Here is a 21,629-nt window from a genome sequence, read left to right as displayed (position 1 = left end):
GAAAGGACTTGTGTCGCTAAAGTTTCGTTGGAATGAATTTACGGAAAATTAATTAACGAACGAACGGAGACGTAACAATATTCTAATTGTGTATGTGTGTATTCTAATCGTGTATGTGTATATGTTTGCGTAAAAACTCATCGTCAATTTGAAAAATAAAAGAACACTGCTGGAGTGTAGGCGTTTACAAAACATTTGGTTTTTTTTTCTCTTATAATATTACGAAATAATAGATTAAGCTAAAGTTGCAGGTTAAATTTTCAACTTTATCTTTGGTGAAAGGAAAAAAAACTAATATTATCATAAATTTTAAGGCCTAGAAATGAATGCTATTTTATTGGTGTAGAACGCCTAAGTTGAAAATAAAATGAGGCTTTTTAGACCAAATAAAGTGTGTCAGTCCAAAACACACCAGGGCATAATTAATAACATCTTATAGCTTAAGATCTGAAAATGCGTTTGTTTTATTGAAAAAGGTGAAATATATTGAAATTTAAGACCATTTTATGACTCGTCAGAGTCAGTAAACAAACACCACAGCGAAGTGGCTGAGTCAGCATTTTATATCACGATACAATCAATCTTTTTTTTTACTGACTTGATAGTTCGTTTCATTCTATTATTTTCTCTAGTTCTAAAAAAAATATAGTTTGAATGATCTTATAATGTTATAAATTCGTTGGATTTTTTGAGCATCACATTATAGTATTTCACAAAAAACATCATTTTTGTGAATACTTTATTATCACCTGTAAATGATGCTTAATTACAATTTGGACTTACGAATATTTTGAGATTATGCTCAAATCTGCGTTTTGATAAAGCTGTATAGAGTTGACCATCTGAAAAACTGGTTATGGAAGAAATATTCCTACATGGTCAAAGGTGATTTATTAATTGTGATGCCAAAGGGAAAGAATGGGAGGGTGAAAGTCCATAAAGATATAACATTTCATACAAAATACTTATACATTTTTTTACTATATTAAAAATACAACTGTTATACGTATCGTGCCTCCATCTATTGGTTTGTAAAGATATTTAGTTGTGTTTCAGACACACAAACAAGCACTGGCATTTATATGTATGATATTTACACGCTTTTAGAATATAAGAAACAAATATGTATTGTTTTCGTAATTTTTTATTATACACGTGTTTGGTATTTTCAATCTGAATGGCACTTTAAGCGACACGCGAGCTAAATGACTAGAACAGAAACCTTCAATGTTGAAATCCAATCATCCCTAATTCAAAACTGCTGATCAGTGGTTTTTTAGTTGTAGTTATACTTATAGTTAAGAATTCGTACCTTTAGTTTTAGTTACCTATAGTTATTAGTTTAATTTTAGTTATAATTAATATTGAAGTTAATTACATATCATTTTAGTTATTATTATCATTATAGTTAGCCGAGTGGCGACGACCTTAACAATGAAAACTAGGCAATACAGTGGTATATGGGTGTAAGAAAAAAAAACACTGTTCTGTCGTAGGACTATTTGCTGAAGTCTTCAATAAACATACTTTCGGTTTAGCTAAATGACTATTTACTGCATTTCTGACGCATTCTTTTCACATACACAGGGATTTAAGTCAGCTTGTTTGTAGTTATGCACAAAGCTACACAATGGGCTATCTGTGCTCTGCCCACCACGGGTATCGAAACCCGGTTTCTAGCGTTGTAAGTCCGCAGACATACCGCTGTGCTATTGGGGGCGGGATTTAAGTCAGACCGCTTGTCCCCCAACGTGGATGTATGTCAGATAAATAAATAATTTTCGTTATTTTTTTTTTACTATTACGTTCTCGTTTTACATGTTTTTTAGTTTTAGTTATATTTATTATTAACTGATATGATTTATATTCGTTAATAGACATTTTCGTTCTAGTTATAGATAATTGATAAAACTACTGCTGCTGACCATAGGGAGCCTAAAGGAGGGCAACTAATTACTTATGTAGATACTCCTAACAAATAAATAAGATTGGCTGATACAGTTTAACGCCACGTAGCTGAAAATGTGAAACGAGTTCAAAGCTATATCGCGGCTCGAATCTTGAACTTTTCATTTCGTAGCCTGGTATGCTAATCATTAGGCCACGCCAAGCTAAAAAAAATTACAAAGTAGTGGTTTCTTTTTCTTTTTTTCATTTATCTTGTATCACGTTCATCTTCAATCCAGAAAACTACAAAGTGGCGGTAATCTCTTATACAGGAAATATTTAAAAACAATTTCTAGAGGTACACCGCAATCGGCATTTTTTTCTCTATCTATTTCTCACTGATTTTTGTTAGATATTTGGAGAAGGTAAATGATATGCTGTCCCTCTTTCAAATATCATCAAGGGTCAGGACCCCTAGGAGTCCCCTGTTCTTACTCCACTGATTTGTTTGATGTTTTAAACCTGGATGGCAACTTACGAGAAACTGTTTTACTCGACCAGGTCAGAGATCTTCTATGTTTAGGCACAGTCGTCTCCGAGAATAAAAATAAACATACTTATCTTAATATCAAATGTATATATTAACTGAAAATTGTAATTAATAAAGTGGAAATTCAATACAGGTTACGAGAGATTGTTGGCACGTATAGTGTGATATTTTTAAAGCATTACAAACGGTTATAGAGGAGTTACTTCATAATGACAGGCACAAATGAATAGCTTGCTAATGGTGAAATTTTATCTATTCCTTTTGTTAAACTGAAAATGTTGAAAAGTTGATAAAAATTCAAACTCTCCGAAAAAGGAGAATTTACATTTTTTCTACTTACTTTGAGATACTTGATAAAATCACAATGCTAAAAAAAATTCAAAAATGCAGAGATGAAAATATTTACCTGTTGCTTTAGCAACGACTCCAATCATAACAGCTGGGACGGCCATCAGTAGGCAACCAACAGAAGCTACGTAAGAAAGCATCTGAGCCTTGAAGACACTCTTAGATGAAAGAACCCGCTGAAAATACACCTATAGAAATACAATTAGTTTCTTGTGACAAAAACATATTTTAGATCCGGACTTCACGAATGAATACATTTCATGTTTTATACTCAATAAAGCTTTTTATATTTTAGAACTAAATTTAAAAATAAAAGACGTAAAATAAACATTTGCATTAGATTTATGCTTTCTTAGAGTTCAATACGTTCATATAATAAGGGAACAGGATTTTCAGCTTGAATTACAATATTACAGGAAATTTTAAAAGTCACAAGGATCAAAAGGTTTAAACAAAGCTCTGAAACATGAAAAATTATAGTAACTTTTACGCATGATTAATTTCATAATGAAGAATATTTGATATAACATAATACAACTGCTTGTCTTTAAATTAGCAACAACTTTGTTTCTTCACTTCCAAGATCGCTTACTATTCATTAAACAGATATGAAAAAAGTATCATAATCAAACACACTATTCGCTGTAAGATGTGCTACTTTTTGCGCCTACCTGCCAAGGAATTCCTCCTAGAATTAATAAGAACCAGTAATCGATGTATATACCAGCATCTGACAGCTTCACCGACCCCAGCCAATCGGTCGAGTTCAAAGACATGTCACCAACAGCTTCGTGTAAGAAACTGAAGGGGATGCATAGCCACTGTGGGTCAAAAATCAAATGCAGTATTTAATAAAGAAATGTAGAATTCCACATTTCAAATCTGCGACAAATAGGGACATAAAAAATATCGTAACACTGTTCTTTCGTTGGTCGTGTTTTTTTTTTAATTACTGAGGGAAAATAATTTTAGGTCCAGTCCACCTAACGACAACAAATTAGTTTACTTCTTCCTTAACTTTGTTACACTTCACTTGAACACTGTTCAAATTTGTAAGCCTAAGTTTACAAATGACGTTCAAACGGAAATATCTCACTAACCGTAATACGAATGACGTAAAAAATAAGTTAACTGATACAATTTCACGGCTAGTTAATCGAGTAACTGAATATACGCGATCTAAAAACTACACTGAAACTAAATAATTCACTATTCTACCAATGAAAACAAAAATGACTGACTCACTGCTAGCTTACTAACTGATCAATTTACTAGTATTTATATCTAATGTCTCACTTCTAGATATTTATCGAAGTTACTAGATTTTCGTGACGTTATCTAGAACATTATAGGTATTCAAGCCTACTTTTATAAACTTTTCGATATTAACGTCATGCGCCCTTCTGCTAACATCTAAATCAAATCATTGAAAATACAGATTACAACAATATGTATACAGACCTGATAGTTATAAAAAAGTTAAGGAAATGGAGCCAACATAGTGTTACGACAGCGGAAGTCACGTGACTCTGCTGGTGCGTTTGGCGCTAGTAGCATGCGTGAAATTTCTCGAAGGATCATAAAGGTTCGAGTGCATTCGAGACACCCTCTTTTTAGTATATAAGCCTGGTGAGAAAAATCAGGGAAATTGAAGAGATAGGTAATTGAGTCAAGCGAACAGTAGGCATCGTAAGTAAAGTGTGTGAATCACTGTGATTTATAACGTGTATTATAAAGGTTAAGTTTAAAGTGACTGTGGAAATTCTGTGTATTACAAAAAGTTGTATCGAGAAAGAATAAACTAGTTTAAATCAAGAAGGGACTTGTATCGCTGAAGTTTCTCGAAAGATAAGTAACAATACTACAGATTATCCGTAATAAAAAAGAAGAAATCTTGCTAGAAGTTGCTGCAATTATTCTGCAAAATGTCTTGAAGTCTGTTTAGTATTATTTGTAGAATGAACTACAACAAAAACCTTTAACAAGTGTCACTGCCCACATTAGCTTATTTTGATATATTATATTAAGAAATAACCGATTTTATAACCAATTCTTCAAATAAAATTGATGCAGGACAAATTAACGATATTTTTCCTCTGTCACTAAACTTTTGGTCAAACAATTCACGATCAGTTAATTAAGTATCATTAAGAGTATAATTTGTTACACTACATTGATTAATACAGGAACATTAGATAAAATTTATTGCGATACCATCATGATATTTTAACCTTTTTTTTTCACCGAAGGTTTGTAGTGATTTCAAAGAAAGGACCTTGTGCTAATAATGTCTTCATAAAATTGGTATGAAAAATACTTTTTAAGGATAAAATTTATATTTATAAATTTACACTGTACCATTTTAAAACATCGCGCAGAAGAAATCTACTACATCGTAACGCTTAACAATATCACGTAGACTAGGCCTCTTGAAATAGTACTCTGATAAATTGTTAAATATTTAACTGTGTCATGTAGGGGTACCTAATGAAATACAAGTCTATTACACTGTTGTGTCTCAACAATACCAAGGTCAAACCTTGAAATGGCGCCTTATAACAAAGTATCATTAATTCTAATATTATTAAATAGAGCGTGTCTTAAATTATTAGACTTCTACGTTGTTAATATTTAAAAGATCAGAGGTGAAAACACTGGAAATTGTTAGTATACCAGTCTGTTAAACTGGGTTCGTATAATGAACTTGTTTTCTCACCAGACCTATGAAGATGCAGAACAACTGGATAACATCAGTGTAAGCAACCGAGTATAAGCCACCAATGAGTGTGTAAAAAACAGCAATGCAGCATGATACAATGATGGACGTATTCGGTTCGAGGTCAATGATCACACTAATAGTAGCTCCTGGAATAAAGCAAGATAATAAAGCAATACTAAGTGTACTATCTAAAGTATGACAAGACGTTAGGTTGAATTACACAATGTTTGAATCAATCAAGTCACAGGGGCCACTAACCAAAGCCTTTTGAATATTATACTACATCAAGCGTTTATGACTGAAATATTCTTTAACCATCTGGACAACAGAGCTAAAATATGAGAACGGTTTAAGGGCAGCATTTACTTTCTGATTACAGTTAATTAGTCAGTTTCATTAGTTACGACCCGTGAAACAAGAGACCCACAAATTTCGAATTGACTAGAGCCTGAAAGAATTAAAGTCTGTTCTTTACATGTTGATCACTGATAATTAATCACCCCATATCGAGTCCATTAGTACCGATTTGGTAATTTCTAATGGCAATGTTGTGCAAATAATGTCCATTACGAGGTATAATTAACTACCCACGGCCTTTTTCAGGCTTGCCGCTGCATGGACTAAACGCTGTAGACCTCCATACACCAAAAGAGCTGTCACTTGTCTACGTGTTCCTCCGGTTTGCAATGGCAACCTGTACTTTAATCAAAAACCACCAGCAGGTAGCACTGTCGCTCAATTATATGGAAACAACAATCAAAATTGAAGCGAACTTCAAAACAGAAGATAAACAAATTACCAAATCGAAATAATATTAAATTAATTTCTTTCCAAACTGCGCCGAAACGGCTATATATATTCTCGCAACATGGCACGTGAAACGGCAAATAACTAATGACATATTGATTTTTGGAATTACAATCAGATGTAACTTTTGTCACAACATATTAAATATTTACTCACTTTATTATTATTTGATTTAGTGATATTGGTTTAGAGTGATTTTAAACACAAAATTGTTTATTTTAATATTTAGAATGTTTCTATAAAACCCAAAGGTACAAAAATATGACAATATTTTCGTGCCTACTTACCAAGCGCTGCAAGAATAGCTGCAGACCAGAAGATCTCCCCACAGAGAGCAGGAAGAAAAAGCAGTCCCCCCATCCTTGATCCGAAATTCTCCTGCAAAGGGTCTAGCATAGTTATGTAACCCCGTGATCGCATCTTCTTAGCAAACATTAAACCCCCTGAAACAGGAACGATATTCAATACACATGAAATTTTATACCTCAGGGACAAGCATTCGAGTATCATAAAGTTATTGTAAGTTAATTAAAAATATCATTTTCAGGTCTCACATATAAACATTTTGGTATAAGTGTAATAGTCAAGGTCTACTGAAATCATTGCAGTTTCGAATTTGTACTGTTTTGTGACTTTGTTTTGTCAGTTGAGTCAGACAGTGTGTTACTACGAACCACCTACTGATGATTGACGTTTAAAATAGTTTTGACCACATTGTTGATGTTTCAGTCTTAATATAGTAATAGATAAATAAATGATTATTAGAAATACTATCATATAAACTGTTATCAATATGATAACTATATAAGTAGATAGATAACTATAGTTAGAATTGACTATTTAATTTGAAACAAAGATTTGCTTGTTTGTTGTTTAGCACAAACCTACACACTGGGCTATATAAGTGTGTGTGCACAACGGATATCGGAACCTGGTTTTTTAGTGTTATAAGCCTTCATACCTTCCGCTGAGCCACCAGGGACTGTTTAGAGAGAGAAATATATACAGATATATAATTAAACCTTAGAGTAATAATAGTAATTGATATAAAAATAAAAGAAATGAATATGATAAAAAATAATATTTGATTATCTTATTACTTATAACAGAATCACGACATGTTGTAAACGATTTGAACGTATATATTTATCTAACTGTTATAAATTACACAATAGCAGTGATGCTACCTTTGTTATATGGTATTCTCAGGTATACTGATAACCTTCAGGAAATAATAATAACCGCAACCCGAAGTTTGGCAGTATAAGTATTGCAGTATTAGCCTAAGTTCCTAACGTTACTGGTCTCATAATTTCGCTCTTCTTTAGTTATTATTAAGCACAAAGCCATACAATGGACTATCTGTGCTGTGCCCATCATGGGTTTCGTAATCCGGTTTTTAACGTTATAATCTTTTAAGACTTACCGCGGAGCTACTTGGGGTGGGGGCATAAGTTCGTAGTGACACAAAAATAACGTTTATTTATCTGACACACGAGAAACAAATAAACAATTCAATCGGTGTGTGTAGAGAACAATAGGCACCACTACTCGTTAGCTGTTGAGATAAAAATCTTAAAACGATCTGAAGCAACCGTGAATAAAAGAGAGAACCAACCACTATATAAATATTACAATAGGGTTAACTTTTTCAGAGTGCAACTATCACCCATGTCCGTTGGTCATCCCACAAGTAAAAATAGGGAGAACACAACCTCAAGGTACTCCTAAATCTCAACATGGTTGATGCCACAAGGTTGCAGCAGTTCGCAAACTGTGGGTCACAAGTGCCTTACAAGGGGTCGGGAGTATTTTCGCAATTGTAAAATGGGCATCACTTTTGGTATAATAAGCAACTTCATTCTATTGTCTTTTTTTTTTTCGTTTCATAAACAACTACATTAATATATTTTAAGTTATTATTATTATTCTCGATCGTTGATTTTATTCTTAAGAGGTCGCTCACTCTAACTACCTGGATTGTTTGAAAAAGTTACGTAGCAACGTTTTTTTTTCTTTTTCTTTCTTGCTTTGCGACGAAAGCACTAAATAAGCGCATTCACACGAGTTGTCTAAAGGCCGAAGTGAGTTTAAAAAAACGTCGTAAGAAAAGATGTCCAAAGTTTTTTTCCATGTGCCTACCATTGTGAAGCAGGTTTTTTCTGCATTGATTTTACTAAACATCAAGTATAGGATTTGGCGCACCGTTGAAGATGGCCTTCGCCTGTACCTCAGAAGCGCAGATCCTCGTTTCAAGGATTTCCGCTCACCCATAAAGTAACTTTTATTCTTTTAATGCTGGCCATAAAAATTGTCTTGTGATTGCTCAACTATTAGCATTGTTGGCTCTGCCGTGTAATGTATGTTCTATTTTTCACTAACAATCCTGCGAAAACACGTGGTTGTAGGACTGTGTAGTAATTTTTGTTGTTAGAAGATTATCGCAGTTAGGTTAAGTTTGAGAACCAATTCATTAGAGAACATATTAAAACAAGCCTAACTAACTCTTCAGCTACACCAATGTGTAACTAACTCAAGTATAAGACCAATTCACTAGAGAACATATTAAAACAAGCCTAACTAACTCTTCAGCTACACCAATGTGTAACTAACTCAAGTATAAGACCAATTCACTGGAGAACATATTAAAACAAGCCTAACTAACTCTTCAGCTACACCAATGTGTAACTACCTCAAGTATAAGACCAATTCACAACAGAACATACTAAAACAAGCCTAACTAACTCTTCAGCAACACCAATGTGTAACTACCTCAAGTATAAGATCGCGACATTTCATAGCTGGAATATCTGCACACTAAACTTAAATACGTGTGCTGAATGCGTGTAAGTGTGAAAACATTTTACCTTTCTAAACTAAAAGGTAAAGTCACACCTTTTGCTATATTTGTTCAAAGTATTAGTGTCTTTTTTGTTATCAAAGTAAAACTTACGATACGTTATTCTCGGAAATGTATAACTTTAAAACTAGAAATTATTTATATGTTCAAGAGATAGAAAAAAAACGGTTTCCTTTAAAAATTAAATACTTACTTTTGCATGAACAGCGTGCGTAATTTAGCAAAGGCTTCCCTCTTCATCTGTCAAGCCCCCAGTGGCACAGTGGTAATTCTGCTGACTTACGACACTAGAAACCGGGTTTCGATACCCGTGGTGGGCAGAGCACAGATAGCCCATTGTGTAGCTTTGTGCTTAACTACAAACAAACAATCATCTGCCACAATATGACCCTGATAAAGAGGATTACCTTACAAAACCTGATCATATAAATAAAACAATATAGACATTTACCAAATTAACGATTACTCGTGAAATTAATATAACAAAATAAAAATCGTTCGTAATTGAATAAGAAATGATATAATTGTATTTGTATCCACGTTAGAGCTAGTGATGACCAATTTTTATTAACAGGAGACATTCCTTTTTTCATCCAATCTGTTTGCCCTTGCTTTTTGTTTTAGCGCGAAGAAACCCAAAATTCTAGCATTATAACCAGTGTACTTCTGTGCCACCAGGAAAATTGTATCCCTGTACGTTATATCATAAACCAGCTCAATTATTTAAGAATAAGTATCTAGACTCTATGAAACATAATTTAACATAAACTTGTCAATGTACATAAACACTGATGGCAGCTTTTATCAACACCTTCAGACTTACCAAGTGCAATACTAAGTGAATAGCCCAACGGAGCCTGACACCAAGCAAGACCGTTACTGTAGATGGCTTCTGCTGTTCCATTAATATAACCTCCTCCCACCCAGGTGGCTGAATTAACGGATAATAAAAATATAGTTCAATACAAAGGTATAATGTACGTCTTATTTGCAGGAAAAAAAAGATTATTCTTCATTAACAAATAAATCTAACTTAGTCCTTAATCATGTCAGAATTATTTTCATAACAGGATTTTGTAGGCAAGTTTGGTGATTATAAGTAAAACCCTCAATATCCAAATCCAGTGATGTTGATTGTCGAATCAATATTAAATATCGGTCAGTGTGATTAAAGTTAACGAACGAAAGACTCCATACAGTACTGTTAGTAGAGTTCAAACAAAACATAGGTTATAGAATTCCCTACAAACGATCCTATAATATAAGGTCGCGATAGGAAATAGATCATACTTCACTTTCATGCAAACATTAATCAAAAAATGTTATTTGTAGTTTTTGAAGGTGAAGTCATGTCATGTTCTACAGAAGGTTGAGTACTTGATATTAAAACTATTTTGAACATGCAGATCAGCATATGTCACGCGAAATCCTTTCCCACACAAAATATTGATTTAGGATTTTCAAGACGGGGATATCCTTTGTGCTTCATTGTATTGGAAAACAAAGGAACATGGATCAATTTGATGCACTAAAACCATCCAGAAAGAGACTTACAACAAGTCATACCCCAGCCGTGATGTTCTACACGTATCTTGACACTAATGTTAACCGAATGTCAGAAAATGATCATAAAGTTGTGTTAAGCCTTTTACTTCGGGTTAAGATTAGATATGTCATTGACTATCTCAAATAAGTTTGTACTAATCCCCCCCCCCCGTGTCTAAACGATTCCTTAGACGGGGAAAGTCCATTTAAAAGGGTAATTTACTTGTATAAATTGTTGGGTGAGGGAATATTTCATTTGGAATAATTAATGACAAAGGTGATTCATGGACTACAGGATTCCACATTTGAATCCTTTTGCGTGTATGGCAAAGATAAACATGCTCTCTGTCGCAGTACCTATTTTTGACCAGAGGCTGCAGCACCTACCACCGAAACAAGGGGTTTAGCTTCCCCAAATAATACATCTCTCACGGGGGGGGGGATTATTCTCATCAAGTCAAATATTATACCTGGATGGAGAGAGAGAAAGATCGAAAGAGTATTCACTTAAGAGCAAGAACCGATTATTTACAATTGTGCAACCCCCTTCCCCGCGTGATAAAACAGTCTAACCAAACAAAAGACTCACTTGCCATCTATGCACTGAAAGTCGGAACTTTTCCACAGAACATATTCACGCTCAAGAGGTGGATGATTGGGGAATATGGGGCTAACAATAATTCAGTTTTTATATCACTTATCCTCATTTAAAAATCACACCCCAGTGTCCAAGATTATAAAACTAACCAAAGAAAAAAGAAAAGTGACATTTCCGACAGTTAGCTAAGTGCTAACTTAGCCTAGGGGTCCAACTACAGATATTTTCATAAAAAAACACATTCCGTAGTTCTGAAGAAATTCCACGAACGTTGAAGGTAAAAACCGCTGTGAATATTGTATTTTGATTTTTATCGATTTTTTTGTCATACCAACCAAGTCAATCTTCGAAAACCTCATGATTTCAAAACTTCTATGGATTTTTTTAGTAATTTCCGTGGAAAACAATTTAGGGAGTTTCAATACTAATTATTTTATGAACAAATACTAGCCTTGGGTAACTATATTTTTAAGAAAACGGAGGTAACGCGGTCAAGTAGTACATGCACGTGTTTTACGCACTGTCACCCAAGGAGATTGAAAGAGTAAGTACAAAGAAACAACTATAATACTAAGAAAATATGGATTTAGGATACAGGAAGAAAAGCCAACCAACACTTACTTTCACTTCGAAAACTTGATTTAACGAATTCGTTTGAATCATCTTTAAATAGATAAGTTGTTTTTCAGGTTCCAAGCTTAAATCATCTTTGATACAAGCTAGTTATTAATTTCATAAGAATTCTAACTACAAATCTTATCATATTTTACGACAAACCAAAACACTAAATTTATAAAGAAAATACATAGGATGTAAAACATTTCAATGCTTTGATATATTCATAACAAGTCTAGCTTGCAACATATAATTCAGTTTAAAGCTATAACCTGATTAGTTTCGAATGATTGTAAAAAAAAAAGCATTGTATATTCACAGTGAACAATCAGCAAGGACGTTTTTTTGCGAAAGTTTCATATTTTCTGACACATACAAGCGTGGACAAATTGAGAATCTAATTTCTTACACAAACAGTTAAATTCAGGTTCCAATGCTTCATCACTTTATAAATGAAGGTTGATTCGCCTCAAAAACTTAACTGTTTTAATAATAATAATACTGCAACTTAAATGCTTTAAAGATGGAAATAAAATATTTCCGCATATTGACGAATTAAACAATACCTACTATTCGGTTTAAACTACCATTATTACACAACTGAGCGCAATCACACATATTGATTAAATTAAACAACACCTACTATTCGGTTTAAACTACCATTATTACACAACTGAGTGCAATTACACATATTGATTAAATTAAACAACACCTACTATTCGGTTTAAACTACCATTATTACACAACTGAGTGCAATTACACATATTGATTAAATTAAACAACACCTACTATTCGGTTTAAACTACCATTATTACACAACTGAGTGCAATCACACATATTGATTAAATTAAACAATACCTACTATTCGTTTTAAACTACCATTATTACACAACTGAGTGCAATTACACATATTGATTAAATTAAACAACACCTACTATTCGGTTTAAATCACCACTATTACACAACTTAGCGTAAGCAAAGAACATATGTATGTTAGGTCAGATACATCTGTGTGTGTGTGTGTGTCATCTTTCAAGGTTGTAATTCTCTATTCTTTCTAAATTGTGACTAACTGAGGATTCAACTGGATAATAATCATATTACAAAGTCGCCATTTTGTCCTTAAAAATCTTCAACCACTTTGTAATGAGAGTTGATAATGTTATAATCCTTTGAATGCTAAACAGGCTACAGATGGTAAACTCTTCTAGTTAATAACATGTATTTATGTCCTCAGTGGTAAGTATGCAGGCTTAAAACGCTAAAAATCGGGTTTCGATACCCATGATGTGTAAAACAATCTTTGTGCTTAACAACGACAAACTAAAAAAGACTGGTTTATTGCTACAGAAATCATTGGGCTAAAAGCGCATATTTCACTTGTTCTAAACAAACAATTTTTCACAAGTGACAAATGGCTTTATGTTAAATAAACATTGTTAACCGCCACGGATAAAAGAATCTTTACATTTTACTTTTGGGAGGTATATCACAATATTTTCCTATTTTAGGAATATTTACTTTAGTTATAACTAGGGGGGATCATCCGATACAATCTATGAAGAATGTTAAAGGGAAACCAACGATTAACCAGATAAAGTAAAATACCACCGTATTTTGAACCAGAATGCTTAAAGCAGAAATTAAAAGCATTTTATACACACACCTACTCAGTCCCCCCCCCCCCTTCCCGAGTGGGACAACATCGGCGAGAATAAGGAATTGTTAATTACAGGGAAAATAAGCTATTTTAGGCCAGAGTGTAATGATTATAGGGCTTGTGAGAAAACTTGTTTCATCATCCGACCTTAAACCCCACGTTAATAATTGAAGTGCGAGTTAAAAGCTAATTTAGACATATCATATGCGGAGTCATTCTAGAACAAAATCGTGCCATTCCTGACTTTAGTCGTTCAATGCTGTCGTTTGCTCTTCTGTATGTAGTCTTGGTACGACGACTCTGACTGTCGCTAAAGAATTTCAAAGCCTCGTTCTCCTAGGAATCAGCTATGTATTCGTTTAACTGCTCGAAAAATCATTGTTTCGTTCCCCATTGTAAGGTTAAATTCCCCGAGCTCGTTAAATAGAACATTTGTAGTTACACGTCTTGCACAGTGAATGGACTTATGTAACTACCTTCAAGTTTAATTGTTTTGAACTTCGTTACTGTTATAACCGACCGTTGCGCCCATTTTTTACCCTTTCAGTTCACTGAACCCTGAACAAATGCATTGGAAAACAAAGTAATATGGATCAACTTGATGCACTAGAACCATCCAGAAAGAGACTTGCAACAAGTCGTACCCCAGCCTGGTTACCAAAGTGCAGGGTCTTGTAACAGGTGAGAATCTACGAAAACAGAGGTTAGTGGTAACAGTACGCAACATAATCAAGAAGAAACTTCGTACAACAGGGTATGCATTCACCAAAATAAGACTTCCAGTCATACTTCCTGGTCAATCATTCTTTATCTCAAGCAGCTGGATAATGAAAAGGTATCCATGCTATTTAATACGAACACATACTAGTCAACTTGCCAGATGCAGGGCCTATAGACTTTTGTATGATCAGATTTTTGAATCTGACACTGAAGTATAGAAAACTTGTTGGGAGGAGTGGTGTGTTTTGGACATGACAGTCTTATGAGGAAGCGTTTTGCAATAGAAGCTACGCTGCAGGGATATTGCCAAGATATACAGTCGTCAAATAGAGCATGATTAGACGTGGAGACGTAGACTACAACGACGTGATGAGGCTTCAAAATCGTTTTAATATAATTTACTCAGCCTCTTTAGAACCTCCAGTGAAGGTCACATTAGAAAATTAATATACTTTTGTTTAATCTAGTAATGAAGTGAAACTAATTTATTACGTTTCCTAAGCAACAACAACGATTAATCGAGTTTATTTTAACTTTCAGTATAGTTAATGCTTTTGAACAATAAAACAGAATCTGCACTAACAATGAATGATATAAAACGTCTACCTGTCATTGTAAAAATTCCTATAAAAACTCCAATATTTCTTCCTGCTAGCATCACCTCTTCACTTTCTACACTACCACCAGATGTCTTCTTTTTTCGGCTAGCCCATATCCCTACTACCATGACGATAATGTAAAAAATGATGATAGAAATCAAACCAGGAATGTTGATAGCCATCTGGACGTTTTGTTGTCACTAACTGTGTCTGGCAATAACGACTTGTTCTCTGCTGGGAACATAAAGACTATGTGGGATTATTGTTAATGTGTTGTGTAAGATGTTTTTAAAAGTAGCATCTGAGTTCACGAAGGCTAAACATTTCGTTAAATGATCTAGCTTTAAGTAAAACTGGCCATTAAAATGAGCACGTAGTTCTTTGCTTTATATTTTTGATAAAACATTAATAGTACGAATTACTATAACCAAAATAAAGCTGCACATAATAAGGTAGAATATTTCCACAATGATAAGATACATTGAGAGTGTTTTCTTTCACTGTTTAAAGAATGAAAGAGAGTGCGAACACTTGGAAAAAACAATAACAAAAATATAATACAAAGAATGAACCAATTAAATGTCATGCTCACAATAACAACAATGGGTAAATACGTTTAGTTTATTATGAATTTCGCGCACAGCTACACGGAGGCTATCTGCGCTAGCCGTCCCTAATTTAGCAATGTAAGACTAAAGGGAAGGCAGCTAGTCATCACCACCCACTGCCAACTCTTGGGCTACTCTTTTACCAACGAATAGTGGCTGTCACATTATAACGCCCCCACGGCTGAAAGGGCGAGCATGTTTGATGGGACGGGGATTCGAACCAGCGACCCTCAGATTGGAGTCGAGTACCCTAACCACCTAACCCACGAAAGGTGAGTTGAAAATATGCAGAAAAGTACAAGTTATGCAAAATAAGTAAACATTTCACCATCCATTCACGAATACAATTAGTTACTGCCTCCGACAATTCTCTGATATTATTGGCTAACATAGATTATAATTGCAATTAAAATAAAGCAAACGTTTAAAGCTTCTCTCTACTATTGGGACAGACGCAAACAAGTGGTTAGTGTGTCGAGCTGCGGATAAGGGTTCAGGGCTCGAGAATTTTAACTTTGGGCAGATTATAAGAGTGAAATTCAATACCATTATTTGGTTCAGAAGCCAGACAAAACCCTTATGACTAGGTGTGCTTCTGGCTAGCTGTCTTCCTCTGGTCAGTAGCTCGAAACTAGGAAAAATTATACTTGAACCATAGAGGTCTCTTATCTGGCTGGTTAGGCTGTAAATGTCAAGTTCTCTGAGCTTTTGGAAGAATTTACAGTATTCTAATAAAGCGAATAATGCAGAAAAGCAGTAACACTTACCTCAAGCTGTATACAATCCTTTCCTCTAACAAACACAGCGTTTACTGTATCGAGACTTTATCTTGACAGGCCTATGGAAATCGCCAAGGAAACTAAATGTGCCGCATATATCTCACGTTGGCCGGATTCTTTACAGTAGATGTCTGTGACTTGTTGGCGATAAATTCGAACAATAAAAGTACAACAAACAATATACTTATTTTGAAATAATATATATTCAAAACAAGTCAAACGTATGTACATAAATTCTTTACACTATAGGAAATCACAGTTGTATCTAAAACTTTAAATAATTCTCCTTTTTCTTCTGTTATCACAATATAATTAGTGATAAGTTCATTTAGGTTACCCCGTGGGTTACCACACTTGTATACAAAGTTTTAAATAATTCTCTTTTACGCCAAAAGTCCACACAGGTTGGTTCAGTTACTTTAGAACACAACTGACAAGATGAATTATTTTTCTCTACTTGACTCGCAATCTGCGGGTTCGAATCCCCGTCCCACCAAATATGCTCGCCCTTTCAGCCATGGGGGCGTTATAAATGTTACGGTCAATCCCACTATTCGTTGGTAAAAGAGTAGCCCAAGAGTTGGCGGTGGATGGTGATGACTAGCTGCCTTCCCTCTAGTCTTGCACTGCTAAATTAAGGACAGCTAGAGCAGATAGCCCTCGTGTAGCTTTGCACAAAATTCAAAACTAACTAACTGTTTCTTACTCCACAATCTGCGATAAATTCGCCTAAGTTTCCCCGTGGGTTACCACACTTGTATCCAGAACTTTAAATAGTTGTCTCCTTTTCGTCAAAGTCCACTCAATTGATACTTTAAAATACCTTTTGACAAGACAAATTATTCGCCTTATCTCTGTTAAACTGTAAAAACCCACTTTAAAATATCGCTCATTACAGCTAAACTAACAATTACGCAGCCTAACTTCACTTTCACTACCTTAACGTTTTCTGACTCAACTTAACTTGCGCTAACTTGATCGCTTATACATATATATATATCACCCAACTGAGGCCTAAAACTTTCTATAAACTAGGAGACACTATGATGTAACAATACTCACTTAAGGCAACGAGAATTATACAGAAGGTTCACGTAATGTGACGTCAATTTGCAACAACTGAACTACACACACACAACGTACGACTCTTACCGAATTATGTAACAAAATTTGTCAAACTATCGCTTTTAAAATAATCATATTTTAATGCTCTTGTTATAAAAAGTAAATAATCATTAAATATTATATCACTAAATGAACTAAATAATAACTCTTACACTAAACAGTCTTGTATATCCAACAGACGGAAATAACCAGTTGACGAGCCTTGTAGTGACTAACTGTGATTTAACGTTCACGGAAGAAGAGAAGTCAACACCTGAACATTAGAAAGCTACTTCTGAGGAAATTTGGCCTGACGCAAGTTTAACCTTTCTCAAAATTCCCCTGTAAAACCAGTTTAGACTGTAAACGTATATAAGACAAATCTTTATAGCCGGTGGAGCGTCAAAATGAGTTGTACGTGCCAATATAATATCAGTTGCACCTTCTCTTCACGTAAAACATAACGACGTAAGTACTTTAAAGATATTAATATCACTACACAATAGGCTATCTGCTGTCCACCGCGGGGAAATAAAATAAATCCCAGATTCTAGCGTTTTAAGTCCGTAAAGTTACCACTGACATACAGGGGACTTATAGAACTAATTATAAGTTATACTTACATTGTACACACAAACACACATATATGAACTTAAGCATAACACCTTTAGTGCCATCTTTGTGATCTTGCTTTTTTTTAATGGTATATAATGTAGAGTATTAGTAGACGCGAAAATCTTTCGGGTTGGAAAGCGCACCTAGCAACGTCGTATGGTGGTAATTTTATGACCAACGTTGTTACCATGTTTTCACAACACGGAATTATTTGGCAAGCAACGATTTTGTCACAACGTTGTAGAAAATACGTTACAAAAACAATACAAAGAGGAAAGTTTAACGTTTGCGAGGTTGCTCTTTTCATAACATTGACACAACATTTAAAAAGTTGATATTACATTTTTTCAGGAGATATTTTCGAAATCTTCCCACTGGTGGTGTTATTTATTTATTTATTCATAATAATCATGAATTTATGAAAAACATTCACTCGAAATATAACCTTTTAAATCTCAACGCGTCTCTACTAAAAAATTTTAGAGCATATCATACTTATGAATAAGTTTTATTTTGGCGAGAACAAATTACAAATCACTCGACATATCCCGAAAAGCGCATATCATTTTGTATTTTACCAGCCGTTAATATACAGTGGTCGACATGATCCTCTGACTGTCCGATAATAAGATACAGTAAAACTATCGATTTCGGCAAACCGCTCTTTAAACGTATAAAGTTGTTGTATATATAATAATTACAATGAAACAAACCGGTATGATATAGCAAATGAGCATGTCCACTTTTTATGTGTCAGGAAGACGGGAAATTCCCCGAAAATAATGAATGGAAGGAAATTCAAAGACTAATCAGAAGAACTTTATGGAAGAAGTTGTCTAGACGTTATCACAACGACGTGTTTGTTTGTTTTTTGAATTTCGCGCAAAGCTACACGAGGGCTATCTGCGCTATCCGTCCCTAATTTAGCAGTGTAAGACTAGAAGGTAGGTAGCTAGTCATCACCATCCACCGCCAACTCTTGGGCTATTCTTTTACCAACGAATAGTGGGATTGACCGTCACATTATAACGCCCCCACGGCTGAAAGGGCGAGCATATTTGGTGAGACGGGGATTCGAACCCGCGACCCTCAGATTGTGAGTCGAACGCCCTAACTACCTGGCCATGTCTGGCCCACAATAACGTGAAATAGAGAAGTATCGAAAACAGAAAATCGAGCATTATAACTACGCTCAAATGTTTCAAATGAGTTTGCTTGCATTTTCTACAACGAGTCTACTTTAGAACTTATGATATAATGGTCTGGTAAATATATATATTGTAGCATTATACAAATTTTCTTAATCTATAATCACTTCAACTTAGGCCATTGATTCATAAAAATTATCGTCATATTAATAAAGTAATGATAATGGCGATAGTATTTATAATAAAGACGTGTAACAAAAACAACTAGAATGTGGGACACCGGTAAATATACGGATTTCCAACGCTAAAATCCGGGGTTCGATTTCTTGCTATAAAATAAACAAAACAAAACAAATGATAAATTAATAGTAGTACCACCTATAGATAATGACGTAACAATAAACTTTCTGTTTGCTTAATATGTGGCTATAGAAAATTTTAACTGAATTAGTTCAGATTTGCCGAATCCACACAATAATATTTTATGCTGCTCTTGCCACTAATATACTTCTCCACCGAGTCACTGAGTAACAGATTCTTTATTATTTAATTTACCGATTACTCAGAAGACAACTAGCTAATCAATGTCTCCTCCAGCCACGATCCTGAGGAAAGGTGATCATTGAGATTCTGCTACCTCGCAACTCGGAGAGGTGATGCTACCAGAGACATTATCCTCCAACCATACTATTGAGGAAAGGTGATCATTGAGATCCTTCTACCTCACAGCATGGAGCGGCCTTGTTAGCCAGCCAGTCATTCAGTCTATAGCTTAAAAACTTATTATAATAACCTCTTAATAAGACTGATTGGTAGTTGTTTCTGTCATTCAGAGCTGATAATGGGATTTCACAAGCCCAAAAAATGCAAAAATAATACTGGATAGGGAGAGACAGTTGCAACATAGTAAAATGAAGATACAACAATTAACGGCAGTCTTCTGTGACATTGCAAATTCTACCGTACATAAGGGTTCGTCAAGAAGCATTAGTGATGCAGGAAATATTTCTCAAGACTTAAGTGATGCTGAAAACCCGTTTTTGTCACCCGCCGCTCGTGAAAGACAAGAGCATAAATTGTACAAAAACAAACAAGAACTATTATGAATGCTATATACAAAGATACTCTGTATACCTGTTTTGAGGAGTACAAGTTGTTGAGTGCAATACTACAGTGCTTGAAACGACAATTACTCTAACACAGAATGAGTACTTATTATTCATTTAAATGTATATGTATGTTTTCGTATAGTAAACCATATCGCGCTATCTGCTGTGTCCACTGAGAGGGATTGAACCCCTGATTTGACAGTTGCAAATCCGAAGACTTATCGCTGTCCCACCGGGGGAATATTCAGGTAAAATAATGAAAACATACAATACGCATATATCATGTCGGTATATTTATTATTTTAAAATATCACTTTTAGAGCTTTTAATATTCCTATATGAAACACATGATGTGTCTTGTGTGGCTTTTCAGTTACGTTTAATGTTACTGTCTTGTAACAAAAGTAATTGTATATCTTAATATGCTTTACCTTGTTTGATTTATAGAATAAATCAAAGTAAAAAGAAACGTCTTGACTACAAGCAACGGGGGATATATGCCGCAAGATACCACAAATAACAACAATATCAGCAGTTCTGATGACAAAATTGGTACAGAAGTTCAGTATGCGAAAGAAACATTATGCCAAGACACTTCTGTCAAGATTGATATCTGTCTGGATAAGCATAAGTAATAAACTGAGACAATGAAAACGACAATAACATCAAGGAATGGAACTGGGACATGATCGATGTTCATATTCTTGGTTCTTCTGAATCTGAAGACGATGTAGCAAGTGGAAAGGCTCTTGATGTGGCCCTCACAGAGAAACCAGTTGTTGTCTTCAATAAGTATAGTGTGAAACAAAATCTAATTGATGATCTGCTCAAAGTGTGACGAGAATCCGGACACACTCGATTACCTGCTACTGCTAGAGCACTATTAAAAACTGTCAAAGAAATTTTAATACCAATGAAGTCTGACATGCATTATCTCTATCTTTAAATGGCTGATGAAATGCTGAAGATATTAACGAAATACTCCACTGGATAACACCAAAAACAATTCAATTCTATTTTAATATTGACGATCCACTATTCGAAAGCTCTGACTAAACACTATGGTATATCCTACGTGCAATAGTTAAGCTGGAATTAATCAGGGTTTTCCCCATGGCTCTGATATTGATTGCAGCTCCAAAAACATCAAATTTGGACATTTTTGTACGATAGTATTCAAAAAATAAAAAATATTTAACAACATGGATTAAAAGATGTCAAAACATACAAAGTATTTTTGAGGTGCATAATTTCCAAGATCTATGGTGAAAGCAACAAAGCTGTATTCTGAATATTTTGAATTCGACAAGTTGCGCGCGCAGGTGCGTTACTTGGTTCATGCGAGCACATATGCTTAT

The 21,629-nt window shown here is 34.5% G+C and overlaps 1 protein-coding gene across 1 annotated transcript in view; it reads right to left on the bottom strand.

The window, feature by feature from the left end:
* The window catches only part of LOC106465340 (high-affinity choline transporter 1-like), a 19,558-nt gene extending 4,468 nt beyond the window's left edge, over window positions 1-15,090 (bottom strand). The window contains exons 1-6 of the mRNA XM_013925556.2: window positions 14,916-15,090; window positions 9,995-10,102; window positions 6,599-6,754; window positions 5,502-5,650; window positions 3,457-3,606; window positions 2,844-2,973 (exon numbers count right to left, since the gene is read on the bottom strand). Coding sequence (XP_013781010.1) covers window positions 2,844-2,973; window positions 3,457-3,606; window positions 5,502-5,650; window positions 6,599-6,754; window positions 9,995-10,102; window positions 14,916-15,090 — 868 coding nt within the window. The remainder of the gene's footprint in view (window positions 1-2,843; window positions 2,974-3,456; window positions 3,607-5,501; window positions 5,651-6,598; window positions 6,755-9,994; window positions 10,103-14,915) is intronic.
* Between the last annotated feature and the right edge of the window lie 6,539 nt (window positions 15,091-21,629).

The sequence above is a fragment of the Limulus polyphemus genome, unplaced genomic scaffold (assembly GCF_000517525.1).
Source record: "Limulus polyphemus unplaced genomic scaffold, Limulus_polyphemus-2.1.2 Scaffold1914, whole genome shotgun sequence".
Classification (NCBI taxonomy): Eukaryota; Metazoa; Arthropoda; class Merostomata; order Xiphosura; family Limulidae; genus Limulus; species Limulus polyphemus.
The sequence above is the reverse complement of the archived record's forward strand: the minus strand, read 5'-3'. Positions and strand labels throughout refer to the sequence as shown.